This window comes from Hordeum vulgare, chromosome 4H (genome assembly GCF_904849725.1).
Source record: "Hordeum vulgare subsp. vulgare chromosome 4H, MorexV3_pseudomolecules_assembly, whole genome shotgun sequence".
In the NCBI taxonomy this organism is placed as follows: Eukaryota; Viridiplantae; Streptophyta; class Magnoliopsida; order Poales; family Poaceae; genus Hordeum; species Hordeum vulgare.
Window position 1 is genome coordinate 65,087,575 of NC_058521.1, and position 18,680 is coordinate 65,106,254.

Below are 18,680 nucleotides of genomic sequence, written 5' to 3' on the forward strand. Positions count from 1 at the left end.
AGCGGACTCGGCGAGAGGTGAGCCGTAATCCTCCCGCCGATTTTTCGGCGACACGGGCGAGCTCGCGCCATCTCCCTGGTCGCACGAGGAGAAACGCACGTCGCCCTCCCCTGCGTCGCCCGAGCCAGGCTCGCGAGCTACTGCCGATTCGGGCGTTTTCCCTTAGCCTGGCCTGGAGGTGCTTTAGGGTTCGTGTCATGCGGACCGTAGAGTAAAAGCAGACAATCAAAGGACCATTTCTTTACCGCGCGGATCAGGCTGGACCTAATGCAGGGAACCAAACGCATCGTTGAGGACGGACTCGACCTGCCTTTCCTTGCTTTCTTTGTAGAAAGTTTTTTTTTATGGTGCTGCAAACGGAAGAAGACGACCCACGCTGCTGATCGTATGGGCGTACAACAAACGAATCGTGCGGCCCGCAGGGCCAGTAATCTCGATTTAGGCCGGTCGCGCGGCGCCGCCCATTTAATCGCCGCCCAGGGAAAACTCAGATCAGCGAAGGTAACGTTCGTTCCCGTTAGAGTGGAAATTCGCTGCGGCGCACGGGCGTGGGCAATGGGGCTACTCACAAGGTGTTCGACGAAATGCCGCGCTAAGCTTAAGCCCGTGCTGCACACGGATGCCGTACTCTGCGCGCTCTCGTTGGGCGGGGCTAGTATGCGCGTCGGTACCAGAGGGATCCACTTCGTGCCCGGTCCGGCCTCCGAGGACGAGCAAGAGCGCGTCCCGCCGTCCCGGGGCTGGTACCCGGCCGCCTACGCCAGGCTGCTCCGTCTCGCGGGGTCGCTCCAAGGCGTCGACCTCGCAGATGGCGACCTGCGGGACACTGCGACGGGATCCCTTGTCACCGATGCGCACGCCGTCGCCCGGGTGGAGCAGTTCGACGCAATCGCGGGTGAGTTCGCCGCGACCCGGCGCGGGCCGCCGCTCAAGACGACGGCGCTGAGCTCGCTCACCAAGGTCTGCGACGTTCTCGGCGTGTCGGCGCAGCGGAGGAAGAACGTGCGGCTGAGCGTCTGCCCGCAGGTGACGCAGCACCACGTCTGGCGCGGCGCGCTGGAGGAGGTGCTCAGGGACCTTCGAGCGGACATGGGCGCGCTGGAGCCCCCGTCCCCGGCGATTCGGATGGCCGAACAGATCGCGTCGGCCTGCGCCAGCTTCCTGTCGGAGACCGCGGACGCGGCGACGTCCTCCTCGCCGTCCTGGATGCGCCCAGCGCCATACAGGAGGCCGTCCCCGGCGCCGCCGCCGGCAAAGACATGGCAAGAAGTGCTGGACATGTTCACGGACCTGGGGAAGAGCCTGGCAACCGACGAGCGACTTGCCAGGCACACGCAGAAGGTGGAGGCCATGAAGGAGGGGTTGTACCAGATACGCGACATCATTGTTGAGAGGGACATCGCCTTCAAGGAGGCGCGCCACCAGGACTGCCTGGTGCAGAGGAATCTGTCCAAAAACCTGGGGCACTCGTCCCGGGGCCTCTACACGCTGCTGCTCTTCTACCTCTACGGCACTGTCCGGGACATCGAGGTGCATCTCGGCAAGCGCCTGTCCGGCAAGGAAGGCAAGAATGTCACCCTGCACGCCGTGAAATTCCTCATCGACGGCGATGAACTTGCGGTCCGGAGCGGCATCAAGCAGCTGAGCCGCGCTCTCCGTGTCTTCAGGTTTGTCTGGGAAGCGGCAAATACCGACACTGGGACTAGCAGCGATATCGTCGTCAAGAAAGGTGAGGGTGCCAAGGGAGTATTGAAGCTACAAGGGCATCTCTGGGGCCTTGGTGTTGAAGAGAAGGCGGTGACATACAGAGGGGATGTGTTCCAAGTGCATCAGATAAAACTGCCCTGAATTTCTCCATATTCGCGACATCTTCCGAAGATTGATAGAGACCTGTATTCATTCCAAATTGATCATACGAGGGACACAACAGATGAAGGTACTGAAGGACAGCCTGAAATGCCATTCTCTCTTTTCTTGAACAAAAATGCTATTCTTTTTCACTAGAGCTCATTTAATTTGTACAAAGGACGAGGCAACTGTATCCTGAGGGTGAGATACATACAGAAAGGGTGAAACAGAAAGCAAAAAAAAAAAAAAACCCGCCTTTGTCCTCCTAAGTTCTAACACCATAACTTATGGGGTATCTTTCGTCCCAGTATGCAAAACATGTATGTTTGAAATTTCTACAATCTTCTTGGAGAATCAAATGTTTGCGTTTTCTGGCGAGGCGTTTCGAGCCACGGGTCTGTGAGATAGTTGCTTGGCCGCGTAGGGTACAGCACATTGTTGATAGGGCTGTAGTTGGCTGCTCCAGCCGAATATGCTGGATGCGGAGGTGATGGCAAACAACTCCGGTTCGACTGCCTGTACTGCCGTAACGGGCTAGTGCATGGCGAGACGGGGAGGGACATGTTCATACGTACACTGGATGCGCTGCTGGACAAATCAGATTAGAATATTCTGTTAGACGATGCAAGAGATGTAATTTACCATATTTTTAGCAAAATTAGTAAACGAGAACATACATGGCAGAGGCCCTGCGAGTTGATATCGAAGGAATAGAAGATGCTGGCACCGCTAAGTTTCTCATCCTGAGATTAGTATCTCGTAGAGGTGATAAGCTTCTGTAGGATGACAACTCGATGCTTGTCTTTACCTGAAATTTAATCATAGTGGTTAGAAATTAAAGGACACCACACTCGATATTCAGGCTAACTAATATGAGAGATGATCTCATCTAGCCATAACTGGTTATCATACATAGCACACGCACAGGCAGATTTCATAATATAGACCAATATTTGACGGTGCATAGACATAGACTGTAGACGTACCGACGCTTTGCTGCCGTCAGTGGAAGTTGGGAACATATCCCTAGTAATGCCAGAGCCAGAGCCAGAGCCAGACCTAGAGGACCTAGCTGAAGCTTGGTCTTTCACCCAAGGATGTTCTATTAATTGAGCAGCAGTTGGGCGTGCAGCAGGATCGCGCTGCAAGCAGAGTTTCAAAAAGCTTTTCGCTTCAGAAGAAAGATGATCTGGGATATCAGGTATGTCTTTGCTGTTTCCAATTTTGAATATTGCAGCCACCTGTGAAATTGATTACAAAATCTTAGCATACAATCAGAAGAAGAACAACCACCATAGCTATTTAAAATTGTCATTACACTCACCCCTTCGTACTGACTCCATGGAGGCCTTGCAGTTGCCATCTCAAGAATGGTGCAGCCAAGGCTCCAAATGTCCACTGAAAGGCTATATCCATTTGTATTCATGATAACCTGGGGAAAAAATAATATCAGTTGGTGTTCAACTAACAAGGAAAAATACACGAGAAAATTACAGTAGCCTTACCTCTGGAGCCATCCAGTAGGGGCTTCCTTTGAAAGATTTGATGGATGTGTATGCTGATATCTGTATAAATAAAATGCACATTTAACAAACTGATGTATGTATAAATAAAATAAATGTCAGATCATTGACACAGTATTAGTACTTACATGCTTGGCCATACCGAAATCTGCAAGTTTGATGTCACCATTAGGATCTACAAGTATATTTGCTCCTTTGATATCCCTGTGAGAAAGGTAAGTTTTCATCAGTAAGAAAGATGTAATGTTTTTCAAAAACAAATAGCCATCCTATTCTATTTACTTTGATGACTGCTTAATACCTGTGCACTGTATTCCGCCCATGCAAGTATGCAAGGCCAGAAAGGATCTGCGCAGTGTAACTCCGGAGGACTGCCTCCCCAAATGGACCATATTCTTGAAGCAACTTATGTATAGAGCCCCCAGAAACAAACTCAAGATAGACTGAGAGTGTTTCACTAGACTGCATTGCAATATGAAACTTATTCAGGCAAAGTGGTAAATAAATATATATATTCTAATGTATCTACCAAGTTAACATTGTAGCACCACTTAACTTTCAGATAAAATATTATAGCGGCTGTGATTGCTTGGGTAATTTATAATAATGTTACATGTTCAAGAATAAAGCATGGAAGATCGTCATATGTTTTGTATTTACCAGTTCACTGCCATAGTACTGCACAATGTTTGGATGGGAAAGCTGATTCAGGAGCAGCATTTCCTGTCAATAAGGAGCAGTGTCAGTATCAATGAAGTAACTCCGTTACATGAGAATGATGCTGACTAATCCAATATGCTCCAAAGATGATACCTGATTTAGCTGCCTCAGACACTCTTTTGAGTTCGAATCATCAGCAATAACCTTAACCTCTTTAATTGCACACATTTGGCCACCTTCGCTGCATTACATTTAGAGTGCAGGTAAGTATACTGCTACAAAGCAAAGGTTCAGTTTCTGAAGAATAGGGGAAAATAGAGGCTCTTAGCATCAAACAGCGCACCTGTTGAATCCGAGGTATACTTGCCCAAATGTTCCACTGCCTAATAACTTCCCCTTCTTCCACTGTGAATGGAGGGAACGAGATGTGCACGGGGAGCCTGGTGGAAGAGGAAGTGGGTGCGGTGAACTTGAGCTCCGGGAATCGTCTTGCCACCCAGTAGGGGATCCTGGGCATTGCCCAAATGCTCTTGAATGCACAGGTGAGGTTGGACAGTGTTTTCCTCTTGAACTAGGGGGAGAGCTTGGCATCCGTGTAGCAAACACAATTTCTGTCGATTTTCGGCCATGACAGTACGTCGTTCGATCACTTGGAAGATCCAAAATATTGGCCTGAAATTCTTTCCTTGGAGAAACTGAGGGTTCAAACGATCTGTTATTCTCCAAAGCCAGATTGCTTATGACGAAGCGTCCTTCGTCTAGCACAAGACTTTGTCTCCGAGAATCAATGGCCGGCGTTTTGTTTGCATCCGATATCCTATTGAATCAAGCATGAAAATCAAGTCAGTTGAAACGCACATCCTTGAACCAATCACTTGACATCACTAGATTTTTTAAAGCATTCTAGAGCTATCATATCTTAACACCATAATTGGGGGTGAAGGAATGTCGTTTAGTAATATTTCTTTATTTGAAAGAAGAAAAGGTCAACAAGCATTGTCTCATATGCTTGTAGCACACGGCGATAAGTTGGGCCACAGAGTTCGAGATTAATTTGCACAATAACAAATTCTAGATGAGATTGGCAAATCGGCTGATGGAACTGCCTTGAAAAATCAATACAAACAACAGTTATAACAGCAACGAAAATTTACCGTAAAAACATCACTAATCTAGTGCCAAACGGAGATCCAAACGATAAGGATCAGTGTTGCAACCAAGAAAACAACACTGAATTTTATAAAATTCATCTTTGTTAACAGCAAAACCAAACCCATCGATCAAGGCCCAGACAATAGCCTGAATTTTATAAACAGCTAGTATGAATCAGGGATCGAAGGAGATCCTTCTTTTTTTCAGGCTAACAGGGCAGCAGAATCTTGTTCCAACTGGATTCATCCGCCAACTGACCAAAGAATTAATCAGTGCACAGGAACATAACTTTCGGGAGGAAAACCAGAGAAACATCAAAGTTGCAGCTCCGAGCAAAGCAGCAAAAAGAAAAGAAAAAACTAATCTCGAAACCAAACAGATGACAAGAACAGCTCAACTCTACCTCCAATTGCCGACTGACGGCATATATATTCAACAAAAAGAATAAGAATAATAATTCAGCAGAACAGCAGCAACTAGTACCACACGCCTAGCGCCGCCAGAACACGCCAAACTTTACACCGAATTCAGCACGAGCGCAGGAGCAAAAGCTCGAACTTTTAGCCTGTGTGTGAAGCAACCAACCAACCACCCAAGCCCAGCAGATTAACCACCGGGCCAACTACTAGTACTCTGCCGATCAGTATGCATGGCGGGCTGCCCCTCACCTGTAGATTCCGAGATCCAGCGGCTCGTCGGAGGCGGCGGAGGACCCGAGCGACGAGCTGCCCCCGCTGGACGCGGACGCGGAGGCGGACGCGGGGGCGGAGGCCGACGGCATGGACGCCGGCCGCGGCAGCGGGTGCCCGACCGCCGGCGCCGGCTGCTTCCCGCGGCCTTCCCTGGAGATAAGCGCCTCGTCGAAGCTGCTCGCCTTCTTGTTCTTCCTGTCCTTCTCCCCGTCCTTTCCGGCCGGAATTGCGCCGGCGTCCCCCGCCGGCGCCGCCGCCTTGCTCTTGCTCCTGCCCTTGCCCTTCCACCACGCCGGCATCCTGCCTCCCGCACGGCGCCGCAGGCCACGCAGCGCTCGTTTGGCCGGGAAAGCTAGTCCCCAGAGAGAGAGATGCGGGAGAGAGGGGGGAGGGGGCTGAAATGGCTATCGTCGTGGAGGAAGCCGGAGGTGGGAGACAGAGAGGCGTACACGCGGGAGAGGAGGAGCGAGAGGGGGCGGGGACTCTTGTAACGACCGGGGTCCCCTTGGCGGGCCCCACCCGCGCAGCCCCCGTTGTCTCGAGCTCTCTCCCCCACTGTGGGTGCGCGTAGCGATATCTGTCTCCCGCCTGGAAGCTGCACACGTAGGCGGGTGGCGATGGGGTCACGATCTTCTGAGGCCGGTAGGCGGGGCCCGCCAGTTGTTGGGGGCGGCTGGCCTGTGGGAGTGGGACCGTGTGGCGTCGCTGCATGCGGGGCCCGCGAACACGGTGGTGGCGTGGACGTGGCGTGACGTGTCCGGTGGGGTCGACGGGGACGCGCTGCTAGAAGCACGCAGAGCGGAGGGAGTGGTTGCCCGGCTGCGGGAAGACTTCTCGTTTCCTTTCATCACTTGTTTACTGGCTGCCGGCAGAGTTATTAGTGAGCAGTGATGCTATTGAGTCCAAAAGACGAGCACTAGTGATGTATTAGTGCCATAGTTTCAAATAGCGGAGATAATATTGCTTAAATTAAATGTCGCTATTTTTTGTTAATGATCTAAAAATATACTGTAGACAACAATCTACTCCTTCGTTCCTAAATATAGTTTTATAGATATTTTAATACTGACTACGTACTGATATATATATACATATTTTACAACGCAGATTCATTCATTTTACTCCGTATGTGGTTTATATTGAAATCTCTATATAGACTAATAGTATGATATTTTAAAAATGAATGAAGTAGTGTTTTTACAAATCCGCTACATGGACATAGCACCCATGATATTGCCCGCAATCCGCATTCATTCATTGGCTTTTCACTGATTTAGCAGAGAAGAGATTACAAAGGATGATCAGACGATCGATTATAGAAAATAATTTGAACATGGGGAATGATTTGTGATAGTCATCTTCCTGAATTGTCTTGCGAGGCGATCTCTCACGTCGCTTCCCTGAATGGGGTCTCTACGCATTTAGCTCTGGCTAGGCGGCATTGCTCCATGTCTCTACCGGCAACGCTTTGTGATCTTGATAGAAAACACAATTTCGTCGTGAAATAAATGGGACCGTTAAGTTTGGTGGTCCCTAATTTCATGGATTGGGAGATAAGGGTTCGACTACAATCAGCTCTTTAAATTCGAGATTAGAAAACACACTTCACTCGGAGGAAAACAAATAATCAAACTTTACATTTTTTGTCGCATGCTTCAATCAGTGGAAGCCATCTCCAAAAGTTTTACGAGATGGTTTTTTTCGTGCTTCCACACCATTGCAAATGTTTACTTTGCGTCGAAGTTGGAGTTACCAAAGTTTGGGGGAGTCGAGTACTTCTAACTTACACAACGGTATTGGTACATAATTCTTGTAAGAATTCGAGTTTGTTGTGCGTTTTGCATCTTTTCCCGATTGTATCCGGGATACCTTATGTGACTTTATTGCTTAATCAATAAAATACCAACTTTGAAATAGATATTACCCTTTTGTAGACTAATATAAAAGCGTCTAGATCACTATTTTAATGATCTAAATACTTCTTATATTAGTTTACGAAGGAAGCAATACGCAATCTCGAAAAAATGGAACGTTTAGATCACTATTTTAATGATCTAAACATTCTTATATTAATTTACGGAGAAAACAATACACAATCTTAAAAAAAGAAGGAAATATATCGATACACAATCCTAGAAGAAGAAAAAGGTATTAATACGATGTATAAAAACCTGTTTATTATCATTTTGGAGGAAAAAACTGGTTATTAGGTGTACAAGATGAGTAGTACCACGCAGAAGCATTCCACCTATGAGCACGCCAGATTAGCGAACAGCACATAGTAGTCGCGTCTCCCCTCATGAACGTACGATATTTTTATGTTGGCACGGAATGCGAGGTTCACGCACGTCCGCCGCGCGCGCACAAGCGGGAGTGCAGCGGCCGCCGCCGCGGCTTCGTGGCTGGTTCACCTTGCCCTTTCGCCCGGGCGCCGGCCGAGGTCGCACGTCACCTCCGGCCGGTTGAGTGAGTGAGCAGGGAGCGAGCGAGCGAGCGAGCGTGAGTGGAGGGATGGCGCGCGCCCACCACCGTCGCCAGTCGCCACTCGCCACGCACCCGTCGCCACCGCACCACTTGCGCCGATCTCTCGCTGTCTCGCGTCGATGGATGGCTTTTAACTCGATCGGCGTCACATGGGAAATATGCACGCAGCCGTCGCCGTCCGCCTAATTCGGCCCCGGCGCGCGCGTGGGGAAGCTTCTGGCGCTGCCCGAAAGATCGCAAGGGAGCTCTTTTCCTTTTTGATTTTAGTTGGACTAGTTGGATGCCCGTGCGTTGTTACGGGGTAACAAACTGAGACATAAAGAACAAACTTTGACATTGAGATATTGATGAAAACATCTTTTAGTTCGTTGACATATAGAGATATTAAACAAAACATCATGTAATTTGCAATGTGTACGCCACACACGTTCATGAGTGTGTTACGATAAATATCAGCTTACATACCTAAAAATTAAACAAAATCAAGGCGATCCATGATCAAATTTGAGGCTAACATATTTATCTTCATGATTCATTCTAAAACATGGGTATCATTAGTAATGTACATGACCACATAACTAATATTTCCACTTCTGAAGATAAACAATTGTGCAACTCCACTATGAATGCTCACACTCACGATAGCCTCAAACCCATAATCCTACCGTGTTAAAAAACTGAACATGACCCAAAAGATAAATAAACTTGAACAAATTCGCGAGCCACCACGAAAGGAGTCAGGGTTGTGCTCTTCGCTGCGCTATGAAAGAATGGCAATATTTTTGCCTCAACCAGAACTAAAATGCAACACCAGACCAGAATTTATGATGGAATACAAATTATGTTACTTCCATCCTAAACGGCTGCCAACTAACATGATCAACATTGCAGCTTACAGCTTGTGGGAAAAACTGAAATACAACAAGTTGGGCTCAATTATAGAAACTTGCAAACTAATTTAATCATTTGCATTTTTTCGATTGACATAGGAAATTACTTTATTGAACACCAAAAATAGGTGCCGCGAAAAATGATAGAATGGCAAGGTAGCTACAAAGTTCTTCATCTCCATCTATCCCCTCATTTGTGACATGGCTCTGCAACACATTTGCTTAACCATCGACCATCGGCTCAGCCTCTAGGCCCTCTACCATCAGACAAGGGTTGGAATAAACCTGAACCACAATAAATATATTTTGTGGTCACGAGTAGGTCGAATTTTCCACGGTCTGCATGAGTCCTCCTACCTTTGAAATATATTAAAAGAACTGAGCCTACAATAGTATGATGCTCCAGCCACCTTCTTCCTTGCCTAAGAAAATCAAGGTAAATGTGCATGACAAAAACAATATAAATATCCTACTATGTCTAACAAGATTACTAAAACCGGAATAATGGCATCATACAAATTGATAAAAATAGTACAAAAATGCTGACACCTGGAAACAAGCCTCTGATCTGATTCCAAAATTATCCAAAATAGTACATGACTGATAGACTGATAAGCAACTTGTGAATGTGTATAACTGGACACAATTGAATAGCACAAAACTTGAATTCTTGCTCTATGGCTGTCATGCCATGGCATTTCCAATCATTTCTTCCACTTGGCAGGCTACCTCAGTCTCAACAGAATTCAGAGGACTACTCTGCAAAGACATAACTAATCTGGATAACAAAGGTTCAAGATATGGTAGGATAACTTCACAGAAAACCATCAATGCATAGTGTGATTTCTCCTGCAAATTCATATTCATTATTCCATTACTTAATTACCACATAGATGTCATGCAAAAGTTAACCTATATTCATGATGCATTACCTTCTACCATCCACTCTTGATCCTTTCAAGATTCTAAACAACTCTGAGACATTCCTCCAATTAATCCTTGGTATGTTTCCACCACCAAAGTTGAAAACAACTGCACAAACACAAGATTATCGTGAATTAGTTTGCACCAGCCAAATTCATGACATGTGCGACAAAGTCAACAACAAGCGCTGCAAGATAGGGCATACGTGAACCACGCTTTGTCCGGTTCCGCTGTTGAGCTGCGAGAGAAGTTCGTCGCCGCTGCCACCAAGCCTTCATGAGCCAGCCGCCCATTGATGCGCTGAATCACAAGGCGGTGGTCGTCCGCGGGGTGCCGCCCATGTGCACGTGCTCCAACATCACCAGAACGAAGCATACCTGAACGAAATAGCGCCGCCGGCCATCCTGCCTCCTGCCCTCTCCTGTTCCAGCAGCCCACCGTCCCTCCCAGCCTTGCTTGTTCATCACCAAGAGGTGGAGGAAGAGCCTGCCCAGGTCGTACACGCCAGGCGGTGCTTTGGATCTATACACAATCCATGGATCCCCCGTCAGCCGCGATACAGATGGAGAGCAGATCACAAGGTAGCGTGGAGATGGGTGTTGGTGTGGGATGGCGTGCACTGGCGGCGATGATTTTTGGGAGGAGGAAGACGAGATTGGGAGCGAGGGGTTGGGGAGAGGTGGAGCGGTACATGTTTGTATTGCGGTAGTTTGTTCTCCTTTGTTTCGAGCGACAATGGGTGGGAGAGTGGGCACGTTTTTCGGGTTGGGTTTCTCGTGCGTGCGGGATGGGATGACCGAAGGAGGAATTTTTTTCTGAATGCAATCGAGGGATGCGAGGATGGTTGAACCAGCACGACGATGGCAGATCCCCCTTCAATAATTGAGATAAGGAAACTAATTACAGTTTATGGATTGGTAATGTCAGAAATTTCATCCTTTAGTGCTGCGAGCTCTCAATCCAGCCACAGATTTGTGTGAAATATATGATTAAGGGCATGCCTAAACAATGTTGGTTCTGGTAGGTATAAAACCAACATTTGGTAATCAAATTCACATTTTGACCTAAAAGATTCCCGTAAATAAGACCCTGTTCACTGATAGTAAAGTCGGCAGTATAATTTAGAGAAATAAGAGAAGCTATCTTGGAACACCATCTCGTCTATGGCTCTATCTTATACAATTGTCAATATTTTTTATATCACTTCTTATGCTACTGGAGAAAGAACACAAACTCAACCTTCCCTGTTTTATCATTTCTTTTTAAAAGGATATCGTGTCTTTCAAAGGATACAATTAGATAAAAGAGAAATTCACACAAAGTAAATTGATGTTCCTAGATGTACAGAAATGGCAAAAGAGAAGCATAGCTAACGTCGCGTTGTTTACAACATTTGGCCCCCACGGCAGCCTGGGGGGGTTTAAAGATCCTGATTTTAAACAACCCATAGAGTCACCGGCACCTTGCCCCAAAACCCGACCAGCACTCATAATACCATCGTCGTCCATTGTCCTGTCTTGCTGCATTCCTGGATTGCAGTACAACTGATCGTTGCACCTAAAATAGCAAAAATTCATAACCTGATAGCCTGATAGACACTCGGGCTGCAAGAGACGAACTCTATGTCTCCAACGCCTAGGCTCTGTCTGACAGATTTCAGATTGAGAAATTCCTCCAAATTAGAAAAATCATAGCATAGGCTCCCCACACATGGCTTCCTGATGTCACAATACTGCAAAGATGAGGTGATCAATCAGAAAACTTCAAAAAACAAGGAAGAACCAAATAAAGTTTTGTATTTTACCCTACATTTTTGTTTCCGTTTATCAACCTGATGGAACTGAATATTGTATTGCAAACAAAATAGGCAGCAAGGCAAGATACAGTGCCAGAGGTACCTGAAACAAAAGATAAAATGAAGTTCGATACATACATGTTATGAGGTATATCAGAGTTGGGCTTATGCCTTTTCTTGTTTTGAAAAGAAACTGACACAACAAAGCAAGGAATGATGTTAATGAACAGTGCCTCCAAGAGGCCAAATTGATTAATGCTAGAGATTTACACACAAGCAAACCAGGAGTCTAGGAATAATTACCACAAAGCTTGACAACAAATTCACAAGCAGGAACAACTTTATTGATCTTGTTAAATTCTGACTATGTAATTAAACCCATATCCAATGCATAATCGGTGTATGCCTTATACTGTATCGCTGGATCTGTAAGTCCGTTACCAATCGCAAAACCCTGAAAATTGAACAGCAAGGGTGGATTCAAGCAACAAAACCCTTTATAACACATAACAATATGGATAAGCCCAGAAAGAGATGACTAAACCTTCAAATTGATGTGAATGCCCTCATTGTTCTTGTTCCCCTTGTACACCCTAGTTGCAAAAGCAGGAATGTAGTGCCCAGCATATGACTCCCCGGTTATATAGAAATCGTTTTCAACATACTCCGGGTGCTCCTTGAAGAAGGCCTATCAAAATCGCATGCAGAAAGACACAATGAACTTATGAGAAAAAACACGGAAGGCCATTTTTGCATCTTTATTGCAACTCAAAAATAAGGGTAATCACTCTGTTTCACCTCAACTCTTGCATAACTAACCTTGTCGCCACAATAGGAAGCACATTAACAATACATATGATGCATGTGTACTTCCTACTACATATGCTTACCGACTGGGAATGCATACCATAATATTTCAAGTCCATAATACTTCCTCCGTTCCTAAATACAAGTCTTTTAGTGATTTCATTACGGGCTACATATGGATATATATAGATATACTTTAGAGTGTAGATTCATTCATTTTGTTTCATATGTAGTCCGTAGTAGAATCTCTAAAAAGAATTATATTTAAGAACAGAGGGAGTAGTGAACAAGCAAGGGCTTATCTTCATTAATCACAACAGGAGTAACTATAATTACCTGCGGGAAGTCATATAGGTCGTTGCTGACACCCGCTTCATTATGCTGGGTATCGTGCGAATCGGAGCTGTAGTTGAACCCAGTCCCAGTTGGCTGATCAACATAGATAAGATTCCACTCCTGCAGCAGCCAATATCCAGTTCCAAACAGAGAGAAGATTAATCATACAGGGTTCTAAACCAACGATCGAGGAGCAGAATACAGTATCCAAACAATTGATCTGTAAGAAAAATACCACACGGATTGGTTGATTAGCACACAAAACTGCCTGTATATATCTACCTGATCCAAGCCAAACTCATTCCAGAGGAGCGACATGTTGTCCGCGATGTGGAAGGGGCCATTCTCATAGAAGAGGGCTAGCTCGTTGCTGCATCCGGGCCCTCCCGCCAGCCAGATCACCACGGGGTCCTCCTTCTTGTGTCGCCTGGATTTGAAGAAGAAGTAGAAGAGCCTACACGCAACATGTACAGTGGCAGATGTCAAAGATACAGGAACAGGATCCTCACGGGCAAGGCAGTACGAAGGAAGATGCCGGCCGGAGACTGGACGAGTGAGCTCGCTCACCTGGCGTCGTGAGTGGTGGGGAGGCGGTAGTACCCGGCGTGGTTCCCGAGGTTGCTCACCGACGTGTTGCCGCCGCCGTCGTCTCCGGCCACCAGGGAAGCGAGGCGGATTGGCCTCTCGGTGATGGTTCCGGCCGGGAGAGCGTCGCCTCTGCCGACGCCGGCGTACTGGTCGACGCGGTCCTTGAACTTGGAGAGGAAGCACTCGTGGTCATCGCCGACCGAGGCAATGCACTGCTGCGCGCCCAGCTTGTCCGCGTTCACCTCCTTGAGCTCCCCCTCCGGCATGGCCAGCACCGCTGTCCGCGCGCGGTCGTAGGTGGGCAGCTTCTCCAGCGCCGCCCATCGCAGCGCCTCCTCGTCGTCCTCGTCCCACGACGACCGCGACCGCGAGAACAGGTCGTCCCTGCCGCGCGACCACACCGAGCTCTCCTGACGCAGGCTGCGCCCGAACGCGCGGGGGAGGGGGCTGCACCGAGCGGCGCGGGGGCGGCCGCGAGCTCGCGGGGCGGGGGCGAGGGCGGGCCCGAGCGGCGCCGGGAGCGGCGGCTAGCGTGCGGGGGCGGGGGCGAGGGCGGGCGACCGAGCGGCGCCGGCGAGCGCGCGGGGGCGGGGTGAGGGTGGGACCGGGCGGCGTCGGCAACGGCGGCTAGCGCGTAGGGGCGGGGGTGGGAACGGCGGCGAGCGCGCAGGGGTGGGGGCGGCACTGGGAGGCGTCGGGAGCGGTTCCAGCCTACGGAGGGCGGTTCTAGCGTAGAGGAGGCCTATGGATCTGGTTTTCTTTACTGAACTGTTTGGTTTTCGGAGGGTTGGAAAAAAATCAGTGATAGGAGAACGTGGGTGGGGGAACAAGCGAACGATAGGTCGAACCATCGCTTTGGTCGAACCATCACGACGTTCGATCCTGCTTTAATAGTAGAGATATATATATATCGCGAGGGAACTGCTATGCGCATTTTGTTGGTGTCTCGAGACAACAAAAATACTAGTTTTTTTAACACCATACAAACGCAAGTGTTCATGTATATACATGCATATACTTACTTTCATAAGCTCAGGACTAAATTCTAATGGATTAAAAATCATCCGATCACATGTTGGTTCACAGAAAAATACTTCTCATTGGTTCTATTTATTCCACATATTAGCTTCATCTAAAGTTAAACTCTATTTTTTTAAAAAGTTATAAAGAAATACATTACGCGCACCACCAAAATCAATATATAAGATTCATCATTAAATATATGTTCATATCATATAGATACTTCCTCCCTCCGGAAATAATTTTCAAAGGAATGAACGTATCTAGACGTATTTCATTATATATATATATATATATATATATATATATATGTATGTATATATATACATACACATACATTTATGCGAAAAGTAATTTCGAACGAAGGGAGTATGTTATTATAGGTGTTCATATTGTTTTTTACGAATTTGATTAAATTTCATACAATTTGACTTCAATCAAAGATTATATCCTAAGTAAATGAAAATTGAGGGAGCACGTACTACTTCAGATAGTACTAAGATAATATACTTTTGATATTGGTAATTCATACGTATAAAATTTGACCTCTCAAACGTCAGTTGGCACTGATCAGTCACACCTTAAATTTCTCTTCTCAAAAACGGAGAAACTTCTAGCGCTCGAGAGATCGCAAGGGAGCCCTTTTCCGTCAAGAGATCGCAAGGAGCTCTTTTCCTGCTTGATTTTAGTTGGATATATATTGCGAGGGAACTGTTATGTGCATTCTGTTGTTGTCTCGAGAGAACAAAAATATTAGTTTTTTTAACACAGTGTACAAACGCAAGTGCTCGTATATATACGCGGATATACTTACTTTCGTAAGCTCATAACTTAATCCTCATTTGTTGGGAATAGCATTGCTTGTTTCTGTAACCATCCGATTACATGTTGATTCGTAGAAAAATACTACTCACTGATTTTATTTATTCCACATATTAGCTTCATCTAAAATTAAACTCTATATTTTTTAAAATTTATAAATTAAACTCTATATTTTTTAAAATTTATAAGAAGTTACATTAATACACGCAGCACCAAAATCGATATATCAGATTCATCATTAAATATATTTTCACATCATATAGATACTTCCTCTTTTCGAAAATACTTGTCAAAGAAATGAACATATCTAGACATATTTAACTTTAGATACATCCTTTTTATTTATTTATGCGACAAGTAATCTCAGATGGAGAAAGTATGTTATTATAGGTGTTCATACTATTTTTTATGAATTTGATTATATTTCATACAATTTGACTTCAGTCAAAAATTATATGCTAAGTAAATGAAAACGGAGGGAGCACGTACTACTTCAGATAGTACTAAGATAATATACTTTTGATATTGGTAATTCATACATATAAATTTGCTACAAGCATCTATAGCCGGATTTGGTAAATTCGACCTTTCAAATGTCTCTGGACGCGTGCGTAGGCACTGATCGGTCACACCTAAAATTTCTCTTTTCGTAAATGGGCACCTCATTTAGGATACCTTAAATACATACAAAGCCATGCAACTACGTAAGTAATGCATTTAGGCCTTGTTTGGAACCATCCAGATTATATAATTCAATTTTTGTAGTCTATTCTGTCTCCAAACAGATTATGGTGTAGATTATAAAAATTAGATGGACAGATTTTTAAAAACTCATAATCTACTCTACACCAGCTAAAATCAGATTATGAATTGCTAATGACCCATTACCCTTATAAAGTTGGAGATAATTACATTCATACCACCGCCGCCCTCCTCTTTTAAAAATAACAGATGGCAGACATGTCATTATGCAATGTAAAACCTGGATTACAGTTTATATAATCTGGCCTCCAAACATGTCCACCTAGATTATTTTTATAAACCAGATTATATAATATATCTTCATAATCCAGATTATCATAATCTATTATGGTTCCAAACAGGGCCTTAGACACATCGTTCGGCTACTACAGTAGGACATGCCTCGGACTACCAAAATTTGGCACGTTCTACGTGAATGCTAGCTATGGAGAAGATCATCCACGGTTGTCCTTGACCTTCCGGCTGCCCTTGCCGTCCTTCTCGTGGAAGTAGCAGTCGAAAATGCAGTATGGCTTGAGCTGGATCTTCTAATCGCCATCGCTGTTTGACCCATTACTATCCTCCTTCTCCTTCTTGGGGAAAGTCCAACCATGGAACACACTGCCCGATTATGCTTTTGGGAGAATGCGCCTATGTTTCTCCGTTGCCGCTTCTTCACAATGCACACACGAATAGCATCCCTCTCTGCGGCAGCCCACGCCATTGCATCATGTGCCTCCGTCGTCGCCATGTCAGGAGTGAGGCGGGCCTCGGCCACCCTCACCCTCTCCTTCGCACGACGAGCACACCACTCCCGCTACCACTCCTACTCTGGCGGACGGGTGATGGGGAATGGAATATTCGAAGGCTCTCAAGAGGACTGGGATGATCCATCCCCAAAGGATTCGACCGCCCGATGCGCCGACATAATGGACTTGTGTCAGACAGGTCCCACCATTGATCGGTCATTGTGCTCCCGGGAGGAGGGGAGTGCAATGCGGATGACCATTGCCTCCTCCAACCCGCACGAGACGACATCCAAGTTGACGAATCCGGATTGGTCAGAGTCAGATCCACTTCCCTCCATGCTGGAGATCGCCGGACGCGAGCTTGGGCGGTGAAGTGGAGTGGAGTGAAGTAAAGTGGCTAGGGTTTGGTATGGGAAGCGGATGGAACGAATATATGTCGGGTCAGGTGCATCAACATGGACCAGGTAAGACGTGGCGGGCTGGTACAAAAAGCGTCGGTCAACTCGGCCTTTGAAGCCGCTTTAAGAAGCTCGTCTAGTTTGGGTTTCTTTTTTGACCGTTCAGTGACCGATCGTACGCCCGGATGTATGAGGGGTTTGAGGCGATCGGCTGCACACGCTCTAGCGACTTTTTTTGAACAAGAGAAGGCAGCAACTATTGTAAATATGCCCTAGAGGCAATAATATATTGATTATTATAATATTTCCTTGTTCATAATAATCGTTTGTTATCCATGCTAGAATTGTATTGATTGGAAACTCAAATACATGTGTGGATACATAGATAACACACTATCCCTAGTGAGCCTCTAGTTGACTAGCTCGTTGACCAAAGATGGTCAAGGTTTCCTGGCCATAGGCAAGTGTTGTCACTTGATAACGGGATCACATCATTAGGAGAATGATGTGATGGACAAGACCCAAACTATGAACGTAGCATATGATCGTGTCAGTTTATTGCTACTATTTTCTGCATGTCAATGTATTTGTTCCTATGACCATGAGATCATGCAACTCCCGGACACTAGAGGAATACCTTGTGTGTGTCAAACGTTGCAACGTAACTGAGTGACTACAAAGGTGCTCTACATGTTGGGGAACGTTGCATCGGAAACAAAAAATTTCCTACGCACACGAAGACCTTTCATGGTGATGTCCATCTACGAGAGGAGATTACATCCACATACCTTGTAGATCGCTAAGCGAGAAGCGTTAAGAAACGCGGTTGATGTAGTGGTACAACTTCGTGATTCAAATCACTGTCGTCCCACGATCCGTCCCACGATCGGTTCCGATCTAGCACCGAACGGATGGCACCTCGACGTTCAGCACACGTACAACTCGATGACGATCTCGGCCTTCTTGATCCAACAAGAGAGACAGAGAAGTAGATGAGTTCTCCGGCAGCGTGACGACGCTCCGTTTAATCATACGCTAATCATACACGCAGATGCGTACAATCAAACTCAAGGACTCACAGGAAGATATCACAACACAACTCAAGACACAAATAAAACAAGACCAGCTTCATATTACATGCCAGGGGCCTCGAGGGCTAGAATACAGAAGCTCGATAAACACACGATACATCGGAAGCAACAATATCTGAGTACAGACATAAAACATGGGGTGCCTTAGAGAAGGCTAGCA

The 18,680-nt window shown here is 46.2% G+C and overlaps 2 protein-coding genes and 1 pseudogene across 3 annotated transcripts; 1 reads left to right on the forward strand and 2 right to left on the reverse strand.

The window, feature by feature from the left end:
* The first annotated feature begins 423 nt into the window (after nt 1–423).
* On the forward strand, nt 424–2,180 carry LOC123447892. The gene has a single exon (XM_045124608.1). It carries the CDS (start codon nt 556–558, stop codon nt 1,846–1,848), a length of 1,293 nt encoding a protein of 430 aa, XP_044980543.1. The 5' UTR covers nt 424–555; the 3' UTR covers nt 1,849–2,180.
* On the reverse strand, nt 1,938–6,387 carry LOC123447891 (mitogen-activated protein kinase kinase kinase 3-like). 2 transcript variants are annotated; one of them, XM_045124607.1, is made up of 11 exons: nt 5,852–6,387; nt 4,375–4,848; nt 4,185–4,272; nt 4,032–4,094; nt 3,673–3,833; nt 3,500–3,575; nt 3,354–3,413; nt 3,173–3,280; nt 2,835–3,089; nt 2,526–2,656; nt 1,938–2,433 (listed from the first exon to the last, which is right to left on the reverse strand). In XM_045124607.1, exons 1-11 carry the CDS (start codon nt 6,172–6,174, stop codon nt 2,184–2,186), a joined length of 1,989 nt encoding a protein of 662 aa, XP_044980542.1. In that variant the 5' UTR covers nt 6,175–6,387; the 3' UTR covers nt 1,938–2,183. The 2 variants fall into 2 exon arrangements, with proteins under 2 accessions (XP_044980542.1, XP_044980541.1); XM_045124606.1 differs by having other exon boundaries at nt 1,938–2,436.
* Nucleotides 6,388–10,478: 4,091 nt separating this feature from the next.
* Nucleotides 10,479–17,033, reverse strand: LOC123450272 (annotated as a pseudogene).
* Between the last annotated feature and the right edge of the window lie 1,647 nt (nt 17,034–18,680).